General features: G+C 39.1%; 1 protein-coding gene across 1 annotated transcript in view; it reads left to right on the top strand.

The window, feature by feature from the left end:
• The window catches only part of MAN1A2 (mannosidase alpha class 1A member 2), a 134,302-nt gene that overhangs the window by 82,876 nt on the left and 27,403 nt on the right, over positions 1-24,023 (top strand). The window contains exons 6-8 of the mRNA XM_039717890.1: positions 4,712-4,806; positions 6,235-6,358; positions 6,772-6,865. Coding sequence (XP_039573824.1) covers positions 4,712-4,806; positions 6,235-6,358; positions 6,772-6,865 — 313 coding nt within the window. The remainder of the gene's footprint in view (positions 1-4,711; positions 4,807-6,234; positions 6,359-6,771; positions 6,866-24,023) is intronic.

Genomic DNA, 24,023 nt, shown 5'->3' with positions numbered 1-24,023 from the left:
GTGGGTTGGCCCTGGCTGGATGTGAGGTGCCTACCTAAACCGCTCTGCCACTCCCCTCCTCAGCTGGATTGGGAGAGCAAAAAAAAAATGCAATGACTCATGGGTCAGGGTAAGGACAGGGGGAGATCACTTGCCAAGTACTTTCATGGGCAAAACATGGGCAAAAGACTCGACTAGGGGTCATTAATTGATAATGAGAAATAAAAAATAAATCTTAAAACACCTTCCCCCCACCCTCTCTTCACAGGCTCAATTTCACTAATGATTTTCTCTACCTCCTCACAGAGGGTTAGGGAAAGGGGTTGCATCAGATGTTATCTCTGCCCCTCCTTCCTCTTCAGGAGGAGGACTTGTCACATTCTCCCCTGCTCCAGCATGGGGTCCCTCCCACAGGAGACGGCCCTCCATGAACTTCTCCAACATGAGTTCTTGCTACAAGCCACAGTTTTTCACAGACTGCTCCAGTGAATGTCCCCCACGGGGTTGTCAGTCCCATCAGGAAACCTGCTCCAGCATGGGCTCCTCTCTCCACAGGGCCACAGGTCTGCCAGGACGCTGCTCCAGGGTAGGCTCCTTACAGGGTCACAGCTTCCTTTAGGGATCCACCTGCTCTGATTTGGGGCTTCTCCATGGGCTGCAGGTGGATCTCTGCTCCCCCGTCAACCTCCATGGGCTGCTGGGGAATCTCTTCTCTGATGCCTGGAGCACCTCCTTTCCCTCCTGCACTGACCTTGGTGTCTGCAGGGTTGATTCCATGACATATTCTCACTCCTCTGGCTGCAGTTGTGGTTGTTTTTTTTACCCCATTCTTAACTATGTTATTGCTTCTCCATGGGCTGCAGGTGGATCTCTGCTCCCCTGCTTCTCCATGGGCTGCTGGGGAATCTCTTCTCTGATGCCTGGAGCACCTCCTGCACTGACCTTGGTGTCTGCAGGGTTGATTCCATGACATATTCTCACTCCTCTGGCTGCAGTTGTGGTTGTTTTTTTTCTGCTACTCTGTGGTTGTTTTTTTTACCCCATTCTTAACTATGTTATTTCAGAGGCTCTGCCACCATCACTGATGGGCACAGCCTTGACCCATGGTCAGTCTCTCTTGGAGCCAGCTGGCATTGGCTCAGCCAGACATGGGGAAGCTTCTGGCAGCTTCCCATAGAAGCCACCCTTGTGGCCCCCTACTACCAAAACCTTGCTGTGCAAACAAAATGCAGCAACATGGCTGGAAGAGTGGTAAGGCAGCTGAGTAATTCTCAGTTATTCTTCTGTTCCTCGGCAAAGTTAAATTATCTTTGTATGTGTTGTACAGAGCATTTTTAAAAGCTGTAGTGATGACTTTGCAGCAATCGCAGTCATGCTGCATTAGCAGCTATTCATATCACCAAGTTTTTCCTAATAACTAACTTTTCCTTGGTCCATTTTGGTGTTATTTTCTGTTCTCCATGTCCATGGAAAAAATATTATTTCCTTTTACTTGTGTTAGTCTTTTATATACTGAAAAGTCATTATTTTGTCCTCTCTTGAACATCTTATGTCTAGACTAAATAACCCCAATTCTTCTGCTGTTTCCTAATGAGCTCTATTTTTAAGGCAGCCATTCATTTTTTTGTTCTTTTCTGTTCTTGCCTATGTATTTTTTGAAATGCATTGCCTGTCAACAGGGTGCTGCCAGGGCTGAAATAGAATCTATGAGTTCAGCTAAGTTTAAAAAAAAATTAAAGTAAAAATATTACATGATAAGTAACTGTGTTGTCTGATACCAGCACATTATTTATAAGCTAGAGACTGAGGCTTTTACTGTGTTTCTTATGGTAAGTTTGAAACTTGCTAAAGAAGGCACTTTAATGAGCGCAGCAGAATTCTCTGGACACATCTGCAGCTTCCCATAAATGCCACCTCACTCACCACTGTTTGCTACATTTCTTTTCCCTCCCGCTTTCCAAAAATGCTCTTGTGGTCACTTGGCTCTGATAAAATCCTATGCAGCTGTCTCCCAGTTCTTGCTCCAGCCTGACTCCACAGGTAAACATTGTGCCAAGCACTCAGTGGTTTTTGTTTATGCAGAAGTAGCAGCGAGATCAGACTGAGATGACAGAAAAGAAAGTAAAGGCCTTCAACCAGTTTTTTGTTTCTGTACATTTGGTTTTGGATGAGAACTATATAGAGAGGGAGTGTTGTACCCTTCTGATGCTAGATCAGTGGTGCTCAAGAGTCCTCAGCCCGATGGAGGTGACAGGAAAGTGCCTTTAATCACAGCCAGTTTGGGCAGGTAGTGCTAACAGCATGCTTGTCTGAATTAGCAGTTCCTGCTAGTGCTCTGATGCTGAAATGTCTCTGTGATTGCATTGCTTGAACTGTCTTGTCCAGATTCATGTGCATTTAGATCAGCTCAACCTTTACTTCATACACTCTAGCTAAAAACTCCTTCCTCAGATACATACATTTCAAATGGATTAAAAGCTGGATAGCAATGTAAATAGCCATTAAGAATATTCTTGAGCAAGGATGTTTCCAAGGATGTTCTTCAATTGAATATTCTTACTCTAATGTTTCAGTATCTTTTATTAATGAACAATATGATAGTGCATAGCACTTTCAGAGAGTGCAAGATATGAAAGCTGAAGATAAACAAATTCATGTTACAAATGTCTTTCCAGACTATTTACCATTTCACTGGAAGTCATCATTCTGTTCTTGATTAGGTATTGAAACTTGCCTGCACTGTAGAGGGAGTCCCCCCAGATGACTCCCAGTAGATAGTTCTGTCTGGTCTTGACCCACCTGCTACTTAAAATTCTGAAAGTTCAACGTGAATTTTTGACACTTATTTATAGATTCAAATGAGGTAGTTCTTATGCAACTGGGCCAAGACTGAGGTTTTAGTTCTCTTAAGGGTTTCTTTTTTCCCCAATTACCATAGATTCCACCTGTGCTATAACTCTTCCTTATACTATGCTTTCCTATTCTGAATCGGTCCTTTATTCAAGGTCAAAGTGCTATATGAATTTTACTGCTAAATTTCTGTGTGTTTTCTCAAAGACTGTCTCTTGTCAGTTTCTTTGCTAAAAATCATTCAAGCTGTATTGCCTCTGTTGCTTTACAGTTCTACCAAATCATATTCTTGGGTATATCCTTTTTCAGTTTAGACATATCCCATCTCACAGTTCATATGGAGAACCTCTCTAAATTTCTTTATCCTGGCTCATTGCTTTCAGATTCACCTCTATCTCGCCATACTCCACTGCATCAAATACAATTAGATGTCATCTTTAATATTTTCTTCTGGTTTATTTCATGTCTCACTAGTCATTTCCTCAAACATTAAGATATTGATTTTTTTCCCACCTTCATATGAAAAATAAGGATATTCTTGATTGCTTATTTTTCAGCTTGCTTCTGTAGTGAGCATCTCTTCAGTTTCTTCCCATAGACCTTACAAATCAACTGCTGCAGTCCTTCTTAAAGATTTTATTCATTTTGATTACAGATTACTGGTCAGGTAGTTGACAATAGAATTATAGAATATCTCAAGTTAGAAGGAACTTTAAGGACTGGGGAATCCAATTCCCTGCTTCTCTCAGGACTAACTAAAACTGAACCATGGGACTAAGAGCATCATCCACATGTTCCTTGAGCTCTGACAGGCTTGGTGCTGTGAACAGTCTCTTAGTGAAGAACATTTTCCCTATCTGCAATTGCCTTTATGCATCTTCATTAGATTTCTTCATGTCCTGTTGCTGGTCACCAAAGAGATTATGTTTCAGTACTACATCTGTGTTGCATAAGTTATTCTGGGATGTGGTAGCTGTTTTTCTAACCGGTTTGTATGGTGCATCAAACTGGTAAATAATGTTATCTTCACATTAAGGAGATACTTGTCCAGAAATGTAGTGAATACTGAGAGGGCATTAATTAAAATGTATGCTAGTAACTAACTGGTAAAAGCAGATTCGTATCATGCGGTTATACCAAATCTGCCTTTGGAAAACATGCTTCCAGGTAGGCTTAGAAGGAACTTTCTCCCAATTGCTTGTCTGTCTAATAAATGTTGGGCTCTGAGTAAGGCTATTACAGATTTATGTTGTAAAAGTAAGTAGAAATAACACTAGAAATGTCTGAGATTTTGTCCTGTCAGTAATTTCTGCGGCGGGATCAGACTAGAGAGGGAAGATCAGCCCTGTAATTATTTTTCACATGCATTATCGATGAAGGAAAGACTAGAGGAAGCTGCATATCTGGTTTTGCTTAGACAATGTTCATAAAACAATAGGAACTGTGTCTGCAATAATCTCATTAAAAAGAGGCTGGAAGTTTGTAAAAGCTAAAATACTTGGGTAGGAGAGTTGTGTCTTGGTTTTTAACTGAAAAATACAAGGTATCATTTAAAGACTGTTTTAAAAAGCACTTGAATTTCCTAATACCAGTGGAGGGAGGTGGGAGGAGACCTGATATTCTTCTGTAATAGGAATCTAAGAACTGTTGCTGGAGAGCTTGGAAGGAAAGAAATCAAAATGACAAGTTTGCTTTTCATGTTCAAATCTAACTGAAAGTTAAAAAGTGAACAAGTGGCAAAAAATTATAAGTTAATATGTTTTTTACAACGTAAAGCTTTTTTAATACAAAGAGGTAGGTGGGGCACGGAAATGTCAGTCTTTACAGTTCTTGGAGATAAATCAGACTTTGTAACTACTTGCAATTGATCCTACTATCTTAGGTTTTCAAGATCAAAGCAGTGCAACTGGCAGGAAAACTTCTTCCAGCCTTCAACACACCTACGGGTATACCATGGGCAATGGTGAATCTGAAAAGGTAATGAGTTTTCTTTTGTGAAATGTCTTCCTCCCCCTTCCTCCAACTTAAAATGAATAATGGCATACATCAGTTTTTCTTAGTAGTGGAACTGTAGAAAATGCAGACAAATTGTCATTCCTGGCATCTTAGAATAATTTTGGTACAGTTCAGCACATTCTGACTCATTAACTGCAATAAATTTTGATCCTGTTTTTTTTTTTTTTTTATGGTTCTGCAATAAGTATTCAATTTGCCATAGGACCACACTGAGTGTATTATTCTGTGTGTTATTCTAGAGCTTAATAATTTTTTCTTTAGTCATTACAAAATCCGTTAAAAATCAAACTTGTTTGCAGGACATGGTTGAACTTACTGGGTTTTCTGTACTGTGTGAGCTGTATGTTACCTTCAGAAGATTCCCAGCATTTGAGAAGATGATGGGACTCTGAAGTTACTATTTCATTTTACATTTTAGCTTGGGTATAAAGTCTGACATGCTGAAGTCAGCTGTGGTCTGTGCAGATGGAGAGGCTCCTTTAGATGACTGTTCAGATCAAACTGAACTTAGATGGTCTGCATTGTCTCATGGAAGACAACTGCCTTGCCTAGTTTAAGTTATATTGCTTGCTCAGTGCTAGGATTTCCCTCAGATTATGAAAGAGCATTTTTGATGCAAAGCATTCTTTACATTTTCACTATGTCCTTAAACAGTAGCTGAATTGGGATGTATATCTAGATTGTGTGTACACTTACTCATAAGTGAAATCTTTTATGAGAGGAGGTAGAAGTAGTCTTCATAAATATGTAGTTAACTACGTAAATTAGAAGATCCAGTCCTGAAAGGTGCTAAAAAAACTTCCAGATTAGATTAAGACAGAGGTAATTTAGGAGTTAGGATTAGCAAAATGGTATCACTTCCAGTGCAAAAGGTAGGAGATATGTGACGCTTTCTGCTGACTGTTTAGGTGAGCCTGAAGAACACATAAATTGTGCCAACAGTAAACATCCTGTATTCCTGTGTAGACACAAGATAGGGAAGCACATCCCACACAAGTGAAGGGAACACAGCAGATCAGCAGGACAAGGCAGCAAATGCTGACACCTTCAAAACTTGTCTTACCTTGATTCTTGTTCTTAAGAACATGCGGTGAATAAGGAACAACTGTGATTGAGCCACAGTTGTTAAGTCATTATATCTATGTGACTTCATGGTATTATATTATTTAAGCATAGGACTTTTTGTTGATAATGTTATGGTATCTTTATTCCAAAAAGATCCAACCAGTGAACCAACTGATCAAGCAAATCACAACTCCTTTAATCTTAAGTGTGGGTTAAAATATTGTTGTTGTTTGATTAATTGGCTGTGGTAGTTGTGCTGTGCACAGTAATTCTGAATTTTCTGTTGTTTTCTTCCCTTCTTTGTGCATATTTGTTGGAATTCAGTGGTGTTGGTCGAAACTGGGGCTGGGCTTCTGCTGGCAGCAGCATCCTTGCTGAGTTTGGTACTCTGCACATGGAATTTGTCCACCTCAGCTATTTGACAGGGGATCCTGTATATTACAATAAGGTGAGTCTCAAAAATCAATATTTTTATCACACATCTTATCATAAATTCCATTGAAGAGGAAGTACTTTCTATATTGAATTCTACTTCCATTCCTGGTAGCAGGTAAATATTTTCATGCTTGTATTTCTGTTACCAAATAGATGTATTTTTCAAGTAGAAATATATGATAAAACAGGTTTTCTTATTTGTTTCAGAATACATTAAAAAATTATGATTTTTTAAGCATGTTTATGTGAGCAGTCCTTTAAAACCAAAAACTTACAAATCTGAAGAAAGCCCTCAGGAAAGCTTGTGGTTCAGATTAATAAAATTTGCTGCTAAAAATGAAAGAAAATAAAAAAGATTAAATTTAACTTTGTGCAGAGGGCAGACGAACGTTGTTAGCGGTGAACCTGATTCTTGATTTAATTTAGGTCATGCACATTCGGAAGTTACTTCAAAAAATGGATCGTCCTAATGGACTTTATCCAAATTATTTGAATCCAAGAACAGGCCGGTGGGGTCAGCGTAAGTATTCTTATTTTATTATAAATTCCTAATTAGAAGTCTACTTCTTACTTTGTTGTTGAGTTGGAGATCAGAAAGTTTATTCTTGTAGGGCACAAACAGCATTGATTGAGAACATAAAACACAGAAGGATTGCTTGAAATTGAGATCTCCTGAAATGAATCCTTGCCTGTCTCTGTCTGAAGTCACAGAGCTCACTTTTTAGGGTACTTTCTGAAAACAGCTTCCTATTTAATCTGATGCCTATCCTTGTGTTTATCAGTCAATAAAATCTTCAGTAATAAAGAATAAGGCTGAAAGTATTTCCTCATTTTGATTCTGTTCCTGGTTTTGTTCTGCAAACCATCTGGTAAGTGGATTATTGTAAGGTGACGTGCATTAATGCATGTTTGTGGTGGTTAAATTGTGTTAGGCACTGACATCTACAAATATAATTAATCTCCTTAGTGGCATGTGAAATGGCATGATGAACCTCCTTATAGATGTAAAAAAAACCGCTTTGGAATGAAAAGAAAAAGCAGGTATTGTTGCTGACAAGAGGAGAGATAAAACATCAAGAGAGAGCCACAAACATGATTCCTTACTTGAAGTGGTTCTTTCAAAAAAAGTTGAGTGGTTTTGTGCTTTGGTAGTGGCCATGATAAAAGAAAATTTTTTTTCTTTAAGGTTTTATTTCTTTTTCCTTTATAAATGCAGGTTTATTTAGGAAAAACACACAACATGATCTATTTCTGTCCTGTTTGACATCATTGATAGGTTTTGGGGATTTCAGTGATTGGCTGTAAATATCCAGCAGAACATGTTCTGGCTTGCAAACTGAGAATCTGCTTCTGACTTTGAATCTGGTATGTGAGGGAGATGAATACAGCTGTCATTGCAGTCATTGTGAAATACTTGTCTAATCCCATCTTTAAAGCCAAAATTCTCTCCAAAGCATCTTATATCTTTGAGTGAATCATGACACCATCTGAGATGGGCAAATGGATTGATGGGACAAATTCTTCTGATAAATTTAAGTTTGACAACATATTCAGAAATAGGAAAATATGCAAATACAAATACACTGGCATTATTTATTCAAAAGACAATTTTGTATTTTTGCTTTGAAACAATTTTTTGTATTGATTTTTTAAATTTTTTTTATTTCTAACCATCTGCTTGTGCTGGTTTTATCAAAAGTAGTCTAATGTGACGTATCACCAGGATTCTTTGGAAGCTGTTTCATAGAATCATGGAATGGCTTGGGTTGGAAAGGGCAGTAAAGATCATCGAGGTCCAATCCCCCTGCTGTGGGCAGGGACACCTTCCACTGGATCAGCTTGCTCAAAGCCTCTAACGTGGTCTTGAACACTTCCAGAGTTTGGGCATACTCAGCTTCTCTGGGCTACTGACCTCCACAGTAAAGAATTTCTTTCTAATATCTCATTTAAACCTACTCCCTTTTCACTTTGAGTCCATCTCCCCTTGTCCTGTCACTACATGCCCTTGTAGAAAGTCCCTCTTCATCTTTCTTGTCATAACAATGCACAGAATTAATATCTCTTGGGAATAAAGAAAGTACTCCTCATCACTAAAAATAAACATACAATGAAAAGTTTAACTTTGCAGAAGTTTGGTGGAGCCAAACATACTATTAAATGGATTTTGCAAGATAATACATGTGGGACTCAAGTTTAGTATTACAAACTGAGACTTACATTCTGAGCATAAAAAGAAATATAAATTCTTAGAGCCTTTAATTTTTCTATGCTGATCATGAGTCATAAATTTATTTTCTGCAATTTGGTGGTTGGGGTTTGGGTTTTTTGGTTTTTGGGTTTGGTTTTTTTTTGAGCAAATAAGGTTCCAAATGCATGTTCAGATGTCCTGGTAATATTTCTAGGATTTTCCCAGTGCAACAGTGTCATAGCTTAGGGTGGTAGTCTCCAATTTAGTAGTTCTGCTAAAACCACACCCACTGCTCACTTGCCCTCTGCCTGCCTCCTGTTGGAAGATCACTGGTTGAGATAAGAACAATTTACCAGAAACAACAGTGAGATAAGAAAATGAACAGTAACTGTGACAATATCAATAACAAAAGCTATAAGACAAAGAAATGGTTTGCATAGAAGACCTGTTCTTTCCAGCCAGTTTCTTCTCCCTGACCAGAAAAGGATGCCCTTTTCCTGAGAGGAGTTGTTTTCCCTGCCTCTGGCAATGACCTGACATGGTACTGAACAACATTAGGGTTACCCCCTCCCAGGTACTTTGAAAAATTAACGCTGTCCCAGTTGAAACTAGGACAAACAGCGTTTGTAAACCTCATACTGATACTGTGGGAACCAGATAGCAAGAATCCATAATTCTGCATTTCCTTTCACAAACCTGGATGGAGTGAAGAGAAAATGTCTCGGCTGTATCCCTGCTAGATCACTCTTTGGTGCATCTACTTGCAAAAATTTAAGAAGTTACAGTAAAGGAGCACGTGATCTGAAACACTGGACAGATGAGATGGAGTAGCTGGGGCTTAGGCAGGAATTTCTTTCTCCCTTGCAGAGGTTGTGTTGTGCTATGCATGAGTGAGTTGAGTAAGGATGATGCCTTCACACACAACAGCCCAATTCACTAGAGAACTCGTGTCTAAGCCCCCTACAGTGTTACAGAGTCCCATGGTTGGTATTACAGGCAGGCAAGGCTTTTATGTTCCCCTCAGAGGTAATTTCAAAGGGCATTGTATTTGGCTTGTTATATACCTTTGTACTGGAAAGACTGAGACAATGGAAAGAGTATCAAAGCATAACTTTTTTTTTCCAGCTTCTAGGAAAGCTGCCCTTTTCATCTTTGCTGTGACCTTTAGTTTGATGCATCTTATCTTCTACAAAGTACTTTCTGCAGATAGTTTCTGAGAATTATTTCAGAAGACTTTATTTGCCTAGATACAAGTAACTTCAATCTGACCTTTCTAGTGTTGCTTTCCTTTTTTTTTCTTTCTTCATTTCAACCATTTTTTCTCTGCTTCTCTGCTCAGACTTTTCTGGTTCAGTTCTAGTTAGTTTTTTTGTTAATCTGTGCAATATTCCAACTAAGTCACGAGGGGTGTGAAATAGATAAAATAAATCAGCATAAATACATACCTAAATACACTGCTGAAGAACTATGGGATACAACTGCAATATAGCATCTTTCTAGTGATGGGTTTATTTTCTATTTCTGTACCATTCATTCTAGTGTGGAGTACCTTTATTCAAAGTAGTAATAACATCAGTGGTGATGGGAACTTAGCAGTCAGACCAATTAATGCTATTAATACCGGTTGATTCTTAGTATTAGACAAAATATATAGTGGAATAATTAATTTAGGTCAAGTTTTCTCAACAGTTATATTTTTCTTTGTCTTTTAATTTATTTTTTAAAGAAAAAATGTACACTATTTGAATAGAAGAAAAATTGTACCCTTCTAGAAGTATTGCTGTTTTGTTTAATTTTGTTCCAACAAGCTGATAGGTAAACTTGAATATTTAAAGGAAATTCCTCTTGCAAGATGGTGGGAGAAAAGGGAAGCATCATTTTCTGTGGCTTTGGTGTGGCCCCATAGGGCTGTAAACTGGATCCATCTCTACTTGCAAACAAAACCTTGAGGAAAGTTCTTTGTAGATTCTACCTTAATGCTTGTTAGAGTATTTGGATACCTTCTCAGAGCTGTTTACACTGGGAGCCTAGGCACACCCTAATTGTGTGGTTTTGAATCAAAGGTACATTGGTCCCCCAGTCCTCTATGCATATCCAGGGTTCGTGAATGGTGATGAGCTGGCTTTTGTAAAGGTTTTTCAGGCCTTTATGGGATCAGCAGTTGTTACGGGGTTCTTCTGTTTTAGCCTCCATAGATCTTAGGCCATGTTGCTGTGTCTTGTCTGGTTTGTCTTGTTTAAATGTATGCTCAAAAGGTGGTCTGTGCTCTTCTTGGGTTAGGAGAAGGGGAGTGGTGTATGTGATACGCTGTAACCTTGTTGACATCCTTCTGATGTGAGTGTGCAGGGTCCAGTGAGTCATTTCTGCTGGGGTTTGATTTATCTGAGTGCAGGCCTTTTGATCTCAGTATAAATAGCATGTTCTGCAGTTTCACTGCTGGGAATGATGTGCTGGGGACACTGCCCTGAGATGTGCAGACCATCTTTTCCACTTGTCTGTCTGCTGGAGCTTACAGAGATATGTGCTTTCATTCAAACCAGTCAATGTTTCTCTTAAAAATGCCTGATCAGTTATAACTAGTGAAGTAACTTACCACTCAATTAGTAATAATCATTTCATCAAGAGGGATGTGACCATTGCTTCCAGGTTCTTAACAAGTTATAGAGATGAGTCAAATCATTATGTCAGTGTGGCATTAATCTATAGGCATGTCTTTGAAGTGATTACAACTTACTTAATATAAATTTTCATTTGCATTTAATGCACTTGATGTAGCCCTTGAAGAAGGGTGACAGATTACTTCTTTCTTTTACTGCCTGCCTCAATGAAGCAGCAGCCAGGGTCTGAAGCCACAGCAGGCAGGACTAAGCAGGGACTATTGCTTCATCCCGCAATTTCTTTCCACTTGAATGCTGTAAACCCCAATCCTAAAAACTGCTGGGTGAATGGCTTGCTGGTCATTGCTAAATCCCCATCCTTTCCAATGCAAATGCTCTGTAATACAACTGGCCACTTAATGCTGTATAGCAGCAAGGGGGTTCATTATACCCAGGAGGAGGAAAATGATAGCTAAATATTTGGGGTTAAGCTTATAATGTGCAGGAATTATTGCAGCATGGGGGTTGACATCTTTTGAATGGGTTCAGTTCAGTATTTGTCAGCTCACTGGGCCATTTGCTAGAAGGTAGAGCTATAATGCCTACAGAAATGTTGACAGATTCCATTTTTACTTAAGGGTTAAGGTGATGGTCCAGTAGGAACGAGTTATTTACAATACTTCTGCTTTGGGGTTTCAGTTTCTGCAAGACTGAAAGGAAAATAGCTGTCAGGAAGGATTTTCTAGCCTCTCACATTAACCTTCAGTTGACTTTGTTAGCTTTTTCGTTTACATGTGCTGAGCAGTTGGATTGATGTGAGCATCAGAACTTTGAATTTAGATTATTTTCAAAAGCAGTAACAGCGCTTTCTAGAGAAGCCTCCTAAGCAGATGTAACAGAAAGTTGATTAAAAAGCTGGGATTTCAAAATTATAGAAATTGATTGGTACTGAAGAAAAGTGATTTCTGAAAAAATTAAAATATGTAAAAAAAAATTAGTTTGCATTTGTAAACATGTTAGATGAGAATACCAGCTAGAAGGGCAATAACAAAAGAAATGCCAAATCTGCATTATTATTGCAAAGTCAGGGCATGCACATCACGTTTGCACATTCCTGTAAATTGGTCATCCTTCCTTTTTGCTTTCCAACACTGAAAATAAACCACTTAATTTCTTCTGGTTCCAACATCTCTTGCAAGTAATAATGTTATTGAAGGTGAACTCTAATTACTCTTAACTTCAAATCTCATTTTCTGCATCTGCTCTACCTATGGAGTTACCTGGATTGGTTACTAAGAGAGTTGTCAGTTTAACTAAAGTTGGGGTTTAGGCCAAATATGGCTTCCATATGCAAGAAAATAAGCAGAAATGTCATGCTGTGTTAATCTTATATGTTTATTTCACCTTAGTGATATGTGGGCACATTAACAAGTTGCTGTGAAGTAAGCTAGCATGTGAATTTACAGTGCATGAGCTGAGCATTGCTATTAGGAATGTAGCAGCATACATGGAATTTGTCACCAGCAAATGCTGATGTGATGAACATTCAGGCTGCAGTCTATTCTCTGCTGCTTTATTCATGTCTCCTTCCAGAAAACAAGCCCCTTACTCAGACTTGCAAGTAGTCCAGCTTAAAAGCCCAGTGTGGGACTTGTCATCATCTTTATAAGGACTCATTGACAGTGTGATATTGACCACAAGTGATAAGAGTATTAAATGCACTAAATTTAAATGGTGTCTTCCATGTCAAAGTGATAGCTATCCTTTAAAGACAATAAGAAGATTCACACAGGTATTTAGCCTGTTACACTACCTTAGCCCCCTCTGGTGATGTTCTCACTTTCTTGCAGCTTCCTGCACCTCTTACTACAGAGGAGGTAGAGGCACAACCTGGGTGGCTGAATGGGAGAAGTTTACATCCTCTGTCTCCCAGCTGGTTGTGCTGTAGACTGGCCTTGAAATAAACTTAAGCAAATATCTTTATGGATGTGCATATTGTATTTTCTTCAGGTGGCCTTTAATTTTCAACAATAACTGCTTAAATTAAACCGAGCACTTTTAATTTTAAAATGCTACTTGGAGGAGACATATGTAGATTTAATTTATTTGTGTTAGATTTACCCTTCTTTTAAAATGGTGCAATTTTCGAACATTGGAAACAAACCATTAAATTACTGTCATTAAGTACAGTAGAAATACTGTGTGAATATTCCAGGTTTTTTATGCCTGTCTGTACAGCTGGTTTGAGGCTAATGCCCTTGGGCTGAGCAAAGTAATTAAGCAAAAGGCTTCATTTAAACTCTTGCAGGTAATAGACAAACCATGAGCAATGCATCCTATCTATTTTCATTTGTGATATGATATGGTATCAAATACACACCACCATCTGTCTATATTTATTTTTCAGAATTCAAAGGAACAGTGAAAATAAATTTGATGTTAATGTATATAACATGGTTAAAGATGGTAAGAAAACCACTGTATTGAGTAGAATCCAAGACCTGGGGATTCCTCCGTCCCAGCTCTTGGAAGGCCAGCCAGGTCCAAGTGTCTCCATCCCAGTCTGATGGATGTGACTGCTGAAGTTCCCATTTGCAGTCAGGACATATTCCAGAGGTGATTAAGAGGACACTGAGGCAGCTGCCCACACAGAGAGTTTGACTGCTGAAGTTCCCATTTGCAGTCAGGACATATTCCAGAGGTGCATTAAGAGGATACTGAGGCAGCTGCTCACACAGAGAGCCGCCAACAGCCCTGCCTTTGCAGCATCCCCGTGTAGTCCTGCCAGAACTCACCTGCAACACACCCACACGTAGCCAGCTTTTGATCCTCCTCCTCCTCGTGTTCACTGTCACATAGATGCATGGGCTTGCACCCTTCCCAAGGATCCTCCTGCTCATGGACCCTTCAGGTATCAGAGGCTCTCAGTCCAATGCCTGTGCTTGCACCCTGGAGCTGTGCAGCCATCAGCACAGAGCTGGGGTCTTTTCAGATGTGGCTCTCCTGCTGTCCAGCTGGGAGTTTGCTAGTGAACTGCACATACACTCAGGATTAAATTCACTAGGAAAACCAAACAAACACAGGTGTTTGCAGTTGCTGGCACATAAACCTAGGGTGCTGGGACCCAGTATCACCCTCTTGAGCTCTGCCACCCAGCTCTCCCAGCCCCTGTGATCTGCAGACCCTTTTTGATGAAGAAGGTGCTGTCACACCCTGCCTGTTCCCTTGTGAGAATGCGAATACTGAGAAAAATCAGCATGTCAGCTGAAGGGTATTGCCCTGACAGTGTGAGCTCTATCTGATCCATAGGGAGAGTGGCTCTCTAAAATGCAAGCTTTCAAGGGTGCTGCAGAGATATAAATCCAGATCCTGATTTATTTATCAGTTATTGGGCCTTTCATTTTTAAAATTAAGCAAGAAACCCTTTCAGTCTTTACACCTGCCTCTGGGAGATGAAAACCCTCACAGATGGGAAGGTGAAGTGAATAATATTTAAGAATGAAATAGTCCTTGAAAAGATTAAAGAAATACTGCAGATAAATATTTCAGATAAAAATATAATTGTAGCATAAATTAACAGGCTGATAGTGTGGTTAGAGATAGTGCAAAGATGCTAGTTATGGAAAATCTGTCTTTGCCAGCTTAACCTGTTCATAATCTTCTTTAACTGTGAAGATATTAAACATTCTCTCTCATAACCTTACCTATTTACTACCTGCCTGGCTTAGCACAAGAAGTATTTTAAATTACGTTTATTAATACCTGTACCTTCTTTAAAGAAACTAGCAATACCATGAAAAAGGAAAAATAAAACTGTGAAACGTAATGTCATGTTCTGGCAAAACATCCATAACCTAAAAGGAAGCAAAACAAATTGGGTCAAGTCAGCCTTGTATATTCCAAAGTATTTTCTGAAACTCATCAGATAACTGCTTTCTATTTGGACTTGTGAATAATAATTTCTAATACTTTAACTTGCAGATGATTATTTTTCCCCTTCAGCATAAGGAACAGATTTTCTGTCTCTTAAGTAGAAATGGTACAGAAGTAAAATAATCACATACTCTAAAAGTACCTGTAGAGTAGTTCCCAACCTGCCTGCATTTTTGCACATTTATTTGATTTAGCAAGTAAATTTCTTCTTAAATTCCTGTTTGGAACATCATTTATAGAACTGGAGATATGTGATTTATGTGATAGTTAGTTTGAACATTGGGGTAAGTATTTATTTACAGAGGTTTTTCTATTTGAAATCTGCTTTCAGTTTATTACATTATGAGCAAATAAAATTACTGCATTATTTCTAGACTTTCAGTAGCAGGCATGCTGTTGCATATGAGGAGTTGGGGGTGTTTTTTTGCAGTTTAATTTCTTTTGCTATCTTGGCAGGTGTCCTTAATTTTACTCTCCAATTTATTTTGTGTTGTTCTGTCCTTAGGAACATGCATGTGTTTTGAATAGAAGATAATCTGTGTAATCTCTGCTGGGGAATTCCCCTTGCACTTTTGCTTTACAACCTTGTACAAATGTAATTAGCTGTGTTCCAAGAAAAAGCTGCATTCAAATTGGTTTATTCATTAGAAGCCAAGAGCAAGATAATCTGTTAAAATTTTATTTTCATGAAATACAACAGAACTGTGCATTACAGGAAATATGCTTTTCTAAGACTACAAGGTTAAGACACTTTGCTGGTCTGCTGAGCAAGATGCTGAAAAAGGTGAACAAATAAAACCTTTGTTTAGTGTGTTAAAGATTCTAGTGTTATTGGAAGGTTAAACATGTATATGAATTATGCATTTGAAAAGGAGTGTCTATAAATAATTTCTAAAGAGAGGGTTTGGATATGGTATAACTTTGGTTTATGAGAATGCTTGCATACATTGCTAGGCAAAGAGATGAATATTTCATTTTGTTGTACCACCAAACTATACTCCTAGAGCATGATCTCAGTGGGGAGCGCGTCAATATCTAGAATTTATGATTTGTCCCACAGCTGCTTCTCCATTTGTTTTCCTCATCTTTGTCATTTACTGTGAATTCAGTAAATTCTTCTATATTAATGAAGTCTGGCATGTTTAGGGTACCTCCTGATATTTTTGAGAGCTCACACTGATGGCTTTGAAGACATTAACTTGAAATCATTGGGGAGTAGAAAGTTATGCTTTGACACCACTGTGAGTTTTTAGAGTTTGATTTCCTGTGGAATCTCATTATTTCTTTGATAATTTTATGCTTAAAGCTGCATTTTTGAATCATTCTTGACTTAGTAGTTTGTTATGAAAGGGAAGCCTATCAAAATCCACTAACAAACTTGTTACAGCCTTATTAAACTTTCTTGATTTTATTTTATTCCTTCTCTGTAATGTGTTGAAGGCTGTGCACTTAAGTGTTTCTATCGATGCTCTCTAGATGATTGGTAAATTCAGATGACATCTGTTGTCACATCTGACATCTGTTCCTTTTTATTTTGTCTTCAGTATGTGAGACTTCATATTCTGAGTTTTATGTGGAGATGTGCCTGCTGATGGTCACATGAAAAACATTTCCAGTGTGGTGACATCAAGAAGAGAGGATCTATAATTCTGTTCAGTGAATATAGAATGTATCTTACTAATGGCTTCTTTTAATCCTGAAGTTCCACTGGGAGTCGGACTGTCCTTGTAGCAGCAAGCTAAAATACCATCTCGACTTGAAGATCTGTGTGATCTTGCAGAAATGATCCCATATGACATATATAGTCAAGTAAGAGAGGCGTGGTGATGAATGCAGTCCACATATGGTGTGGTAGCTCAGTCTCTGTCACAGAGCATGGTCTGAAAAAGTCTTAAAATCAACACAATTTCCCAGCACTTACAGAGTGATCAAAACGTGGGGAGGCTGCGTGTGCCATTTCAAGAGCTGTCATGAGAAGAAAAATAAGAGCTACATGGACTGAAGTTTAGGAGAAAGAAACAGTCAGAGTAGCCTGGATTTATATTGCATGTGGTATTATCCAAAAGTACATCAAAAACAGGGAAATAACTTTTGACTGTCAGCTTCCATATTGGGAGCTGGGAGATAGATAGATAGATAGATAGATAGATAGATAGATAGATAGATAGATATGTATATAAACTGTCATGTCTTGCTGCAACTTGAAGGGTGAAGTTTTTGACAGTGGTTTTGCTAGCTGATTTGGTGCAGATGAGTGTTGGACTAGATTTAATCTAATAAAGGTTACCCTCTCCCATGTTCTTGTTTATAATCTTCAAGAGGAGAATTGAGATCTTCAAGGAAGATTGAGGTGAATAAACTAAAGGGTGTAAGGACCTTAAGAACTTGTCAATCCCCCTATATATGAAATCTTATTCAAAAGGGACTCTTTGGGTTTTGGGTGCATACCTGCAAATCCCAGGGGCTTCATTAAAGCTGCCCACACAGTTGGGATGTACAGTGACTCCAAACTTGGCTGAGAGGCAGGCGTGTTTCATTGGGTGGCTCTGAGGGTGAGTGTAATAACCTTGAAAAGACAACTTCAGGTGATAAAAGGCTTCTCAGTAAACACACCGACACAAGGATTTAATGTGTTTCTAATTTTAGCATGTGGACTTGATGTATTTAGTTGATTGGTGTTTAATTCTTGAACATGTCTTCTGAGAGATGACCTAAATCTTTCCAGAATTATAAATAACAGCTGGAATGTTTTGATGTTTCAGGAAAGTTTGAATTAAAAAAAAAAAAAAAGAAAACATTTGTTCCAGCTGCGAATTCCTGAGAGTGAAAGTCAGCAGTCTATTGTAAGATACCAAATTAGGATACTCCTTTGACATTACAAAATCATAAATTACTTTCAGTCTGAAGAAGTGTTTTGATTCTAAGAACATTAGTTACCTAAATATGTGTATTAGTTGGCTTGTTATACTTGCTGGTCTGTTTCAAAGTATTTCTATTGTCTTTGGACACACTTGAATTGTGCAAGTTTAACTGTTTTTAATCTTTAGTTTGATAGTCCCTACAGATCTAGGAAGTAATTTTGCTTAATTTTATTATATGAGAAACTGGTAGTACTTATAATTAAGATTGCTTAATACTTTCCATTAAGTGATTGTGGTTTCAGTTTCTTGTAGCTGCCAGTCTTTAGTTCTTCCAACTGGAATATTCTGTCTGCCTCAAGCTGTTCTCTTGGGGTTTCTTTAAACAACTTTGACAAAAATGCTTTAGTCATCTCTAAATGAAACTAGAAATGGAACGTGATTCTACTCAGATTAAAGTTTGTTTTTTTCAAAGAGTACAGTTAAGGAACTCAAGAACCATCCATATTTTTCCAAGCCTTGTTACAATATTCACATCTAGTTTCTCCTGCTGGAGTATTTAGAGTTCAGCTGCTCCATTCTCCAGAGCTGTGTGTGCTGCTCCAGAGCAGGTCGGGAGGAGCTGAGCCAGGTGTTTCATGTTGCTGGATTCTGTTGTGGCACCAGACAGCAGAATGGGAAGCAGTGTCTGTTCAGCTACCTCCCCGCTGATAAATGATTAACTTACATTCTTCAAATGTGGTTCTGTTATATGAGATCCTGCATGTTTTCAGAAAAATTCTCATGCTAGTAATGTGTTCCTTAGTGGTACATAGTTTATATTTGACTAAAAGTTGCACCTCCACCTCCTTTTACCAAGGCTGCCTTTGCTGCAGTTAATTTACAAGTGTTTGCACTTTTAAGCCAACCACTATGGCTTATGACATCCTTAGGTTGAATTTCTGCTGTGAATTGCAGCAGCTGCAATTTCCAGGGCCTCAGCTTTCTGGATTAAAGGATTAAAAGGGGAGCTTGCACCTATTTAGAGCAGCTGAGGAGCAGTAAGTCCAACTACATGAAGTAAAGATTGAACTGAAATTTAATCAGAGCCAGCCTGAAGACAAGCAGAAAAACAATGCTTTGCAAGTTTCCTGCACAGAGAAAGAGGGCTCCTGCAGTCTAAGGCCAGTTGGAACAGACCAGAACAACTAATGATGATGGGGTATGTGTGTTTCTTAATGAAAGTCAGTATTAGCTTATTAATCACTTTGCTACCCCCTCCTGGTCACTTAACTTTTCCACTCTTGAACTGCTTCTCTGACGTATTACAATAGCACTTTGCCAGTTTGTGATCCTTGAGGAAGATCAGCCTCCCTTTTTATTGCTTCCTTCTTTTGTTACAAAGTAATTCTGTGCTACTGCTCTTGGTTGAAATGAAGCAGTGGCTTGTTTATCTTGGCATTTCCAGTCTACTGAGTATAGCTCAGATTTTGCTTTATTTTAAAGTCAAAAGTGACTATTACAGTTCTGAGATTTCAGTTTATAAATAGCCAAATTAGTATTTTTTTGCTTGGTTTTTCTCTCTGTGTCTCTAGTTTAAAATATTGAATCAGTGTTGTAGCTACAATTTGTGAATTAAAAATACTGTGGGCATAGTTGATCCTCATCTCCACCTGTTTGTGCTTCTGCGCCGCTCCAATGTTATCTCACTGTCTTGCTTTCCAGCAGGGCAGCCTGTGCATGCTAAACATGCTTCTGCTCAGTATTGTATTTCATCTTTTTCATTCTGTGTGCAGGAAGCCATGCAGAAGCTTTCTGCTGAGGGTGGATGTGCCCTGGGGTCAGGGAGGGCCAGTGGCTCGCTCCCCTCTCTGCTCCTGGCTAGCAGGAAGCCTCACCCTCAGGTGCTGGGACTGCAGCATCAGTTCTGGCACGAGGTGCTGCCTTTAATACAATGCCTGGCTTCTTTATTTATTCTTGCTCCTTGCCAAGAAATGACAATTGAACAATTAAGGCACAAAGCAGAGAGGGTTTAGCAAATCATGAACTGTTTTTAATTTGCCTAATTAAGTTGCTGTTAACTACTTAAAGCCATCTGCTTGAAAATAATTTACACATCTTAAGTTTGCTCTAGAGAGCAGGTAGACTTTCATTAGAACAGGCTTCATTATTAATGTTATCTTTAGGGGGCTGTCAGTTGTTGTGGGAAACATGCTATTGCTCACTGAACCAAACTTTCCCTGTAAACAAAAGGAAGTGGCATGTGTTGGTAACTTGCAGTCTGTGGCCATAACTGTATTCTTGGGAGCCACTGCTGTTCATGTGGAAATTGGCTTGCTGTGGAGGAAGTTATTTACAAATATTAGGTAGGTCTGGGGATGACAAATGAGGATGAGCTGTGGGAATGCATAATATTCCTGGTACCTACAACCATCCTCAAAAATTAGTCCTGAAGAGAAAGAACAGCCAGATCCATCTCAGCACCTCACCTGTCACTGAGGAGGGGGAATCTTGTGGCCTATGCCTTGAGGAGCTGTTTGCAGTAAAAAACTGTTTATTTGTCTCTCCAGCTTTGTAAAGAAACAGTTTCACTTAGAGAGAACAAATCACCAGAGCTCTGCAGACCCTCCCTCCTCCCTGGGGCAGAGATCCAGTGGCATTTCAGCAAGGCTGTGTGTGCCCTGTCTGACCTCCTGCCTGTGCTGTGGTTTAGTGATGTCCTGCTTCTTGTCTGGGAGACTGTGTCAGCAGTGAGCTCATGGGTCGCTGATACCAATAAGATCATTTGGAATGAAACTATCTTTGGAATATTAGATAATGATGGTATGAGGTTTTAAAAGGGCCCACTCTCAGTGTGAGGGAAAGAGGCAGATCTCGTTTTCAGTGTATTAGCTGAGACACAATATGTTACTAAGTACAGATATTTTATCAGTACATTAAAAACTCATTAAAGTATTGCTCTGAGATTGATTGGTATGTTGTTCATTGAGGGGGTTTTGTTTACAGTTGAGTGTTGTTTATTAAGAAGAAAAAAGGATGAATATCCTTTGTAGTAACTGAGCAAAAATGTTGCTATGAACTTGAAATAGCATTGTCTTTCTATTAAGGTTTTATTTGTCTCTTTTTGGGAAGAAGAATCCTTACAAACAGACTGACTGCACAGGTTTGCACACAATATGCTTTCAAGTGTGACAAACCAGAAAAAATACAGGGGTTCTTGTAACTGCAAAAGTTGAAGGTATTCTTTTCAACTGCAGTTACTGTGTCTTTCACTTTGAAAAGAATTCCAAAGCAATTCTTGACTGGAATCCTTTTATGTTTGCCCAGTCATCTGGGCCTACATTTGAAAAAATGCAGAATGAAGAAATTACCCAAATTTTTCTTGATTTGAAGGAATGAATGTTTTAAAAATATATACATTGAACAGAACAGGTGGCTTCAGCCACATTTGTTGTGCTATCATACTTCTGTTCTTTTTGCTATATTTGTCTTAATCTGGAATGAATTCTACTCTGGATTTCACTGTAAAACAGCTCTTCAAAATAAAAACCTTTACATGACAAAGAGCTAATTAAATGATTCTTGTAGATCAAATATGTGAAAGAATGAATCCATTTTAAAATGTTCAAAATGCTTGTACTTAATGCTTATCTTCTCAGTTGTTTACTGAGGAGTACCCAGTGTCAAGATGCTACTGTAAGCTCAGTTATTCAAATCACAAGTTATTCCTTTTTAGTACTCTCGATTGACATGGAAGGTTAGGGCCAGTGTGAAAACGTCAGTAAATTTTATGTGGAAAACATTTTTCTGAGCAAAACATTCTGAGTTGAGCTGACTTAAATCTTTGAATCCATCTGAGCTATAACTCAAAGAGCAGGAAAAAGTGATAACTGCCATGGACCTTCTGATAAGTTTGGATAGGGATATTTGCTTTTAGGGGAGAATGATATGTGATGACCCAATTCTACAGTCTTCACAGTTATATATTTACTAAGGAATCTTAGAAAATATTTCTTTAGCATTTCTGCTCTAGGTGAGAGCAAATTGTCAAAGACCCACAATCTGTCACAAACTGTGTTTTTAAGAATTTTCTACTTATAGTTCTTATAAAATGCAGCAAAGTCTGCTTTAGCAGACACTAGCAGAAAAGCTGAAGAAGACCTTACCGGGGTGCAGTTAATGCAGCTGCCGAAGCTGGAAAATTCAATGTGTTTAAACCTCAGTTCAGCTGCTGCATTAGCCTCCTTTTCACTTCCATCCCTTTTTGGCTATTTTTATGGATGGGGAGGGGACAGGACATAAAGGCAGCTGCATCTTGATGTGGCCAGCTCCCCTGAACTACCATAGTGTGTTCCCACCAGAAATATTTCATATGTCCTTCTCCTGCTGCTGAAGAGAAGGAACAGGATCCGTTTGCCTTTTTTGACAGGTCTTCCCTCTGGTCCAGCTGTGAAAGGCATCAGCTGGGGAGTGGAGTAGCCCACTGCTGAATGAGAGAGGAGCCTTGAAAACTCTGGGCTGGTCAGAGCTGGAGTGAGGTATGCATAAAAGGAGCAAGGAAAATGCTGCTGCTGGGAATTAGAAGGCCCTTGAAAGGCCTTAGTTTCTTACCATGTGCTTGTCTACTTCTGAAAGGGAGGAGGATCTGAATCCGAGAGGCTTCAGCAGCCCTGTTCTCTGCATGAAGAAGGTGCAAAAAAGGCTGTCGAGGGGATGGCTTTAAGTTCTGTGTCTCTCAGTGCTTCTGGTGCCTGTGTTCCCTATACTCTTGGCTAAGATGACAAGCAAAGTGAAGGAGAAGAGCTGCTGACAGAAGAGAAGGACAGTTCTCAAATGACTGCCTGGAGAAGTAGTCATGAAATGGGACATGTTGCTGATAATTGACTTTTGACAGACACCTGGAATGTGGATTTCTCTGTTTAGGAAATGAACCTTTTTCGCTCATCTTCCTGCTCTTTCCTGTCCCAATCCTAGCTGGACTACTACAAGAATGCTGCTGAGGGTTCAACAACCTGAGTGCATCTATCAAGGAAATCTGGCTGAGGATCATCCCTCACTCAAATGACAGAGCTCAGCTGGGGACAAGGCAGCAGCTTAACAGAAGCAGTTTTAAACTGTCTCTTGTGAAGTCAGTCCCTGAGCAGTGCTGGCATGAGTTGTAGCTTTGAAGTCTTGGGATAGTTTGTGGTTTTTTTATTTCTTTCCCTGAAAACCACAGACCCTTGTTTCTTGTGTCTACTTAAGAATGTCATTGTAAATTGAAGGAGTAATTTCTAGCCCTTGCGTTTGTGTTACAAAGTGACTCATGACCTGAATGTCCTCTTACAGCTCAGGGTGAGAAAGCTTATGAAAACTCATAATCACTGAGTAACTGGGTGTGAAAAGGCAGTCAAGGAGATTCTGAGGTATAAGAGAAGGGCATGAAGTAATTTGCTTCAAATTCACAACTTGAAACTAAATGGGAAAGCTACAGGCTCTCTGCTTGCTCCTTCCTTTGTTTAGAAATCCATTTTTAAGTAGCAGAGGAGCTAAGAGGCAGCTAGAAGAGTTAGAATAGCAGCATCTACCAGCTCTAACCTCCTACTCACATCTTCAGAGGCAAGCAGACATGCTGTGGTAGGGTGGTGCTTGGAGGAAAAAAGAACAGAAGGATAGCTCAACCTCTCTTTGGCACCTTTATCCCAGAAAAACTGTGAATAATACCACTTTTTGAGGTATTTTGTAAAAGGAAGTGTCATATCTTTCCTTCACCCAGTGAAAGGGTATTTGCATGACTCAACCAGCCATGCTTAGGGCAGTGAATTTCTGGCATTGTGACAATGTTGGTGTTAAACATTTCCCTCGCCCAGCTTCAGGAGTCTAAGACTGTTCTGGTGCTGCTGTTTTGAGGGCTGTAACATTAGGAAAGAGAAGGTTATGTGTATTCTGGTTGGAGTCACTTATTAAATCTCACAGAGTGCTGCTTTTTGAATGAAGGGTGTACTGAGTGAGTGCTTACCCTGGTTGGAGCAGAAGCTGCAAGGCTGCCAGACCATCAGTAGGCTTTTTGTGGGGAAGTATGGTAGCTCTGCCAAAGAGAAACGTAGATAGTTCTCAAGTGGGCTCTCAGCACAGAATAGCAGT

This window comes from Passer montanus, unplaced genomic scaffold (genome assembly GCF_014805655.1).
Source record: "Passer montanus isolate IOZ18808 unplaced genomic scaffold, ASM1480565v1 scaffold39, whole genome shotgun sequence".
Lineage (NCBI taxonomy): Eukaryota > Metazoa > Chordata > Aves > Passeriformes > Passeridae > Passer > Passer montanus.
This window is presented reverse-complemented; position numbering and strand designations above follow the sequence as displayed.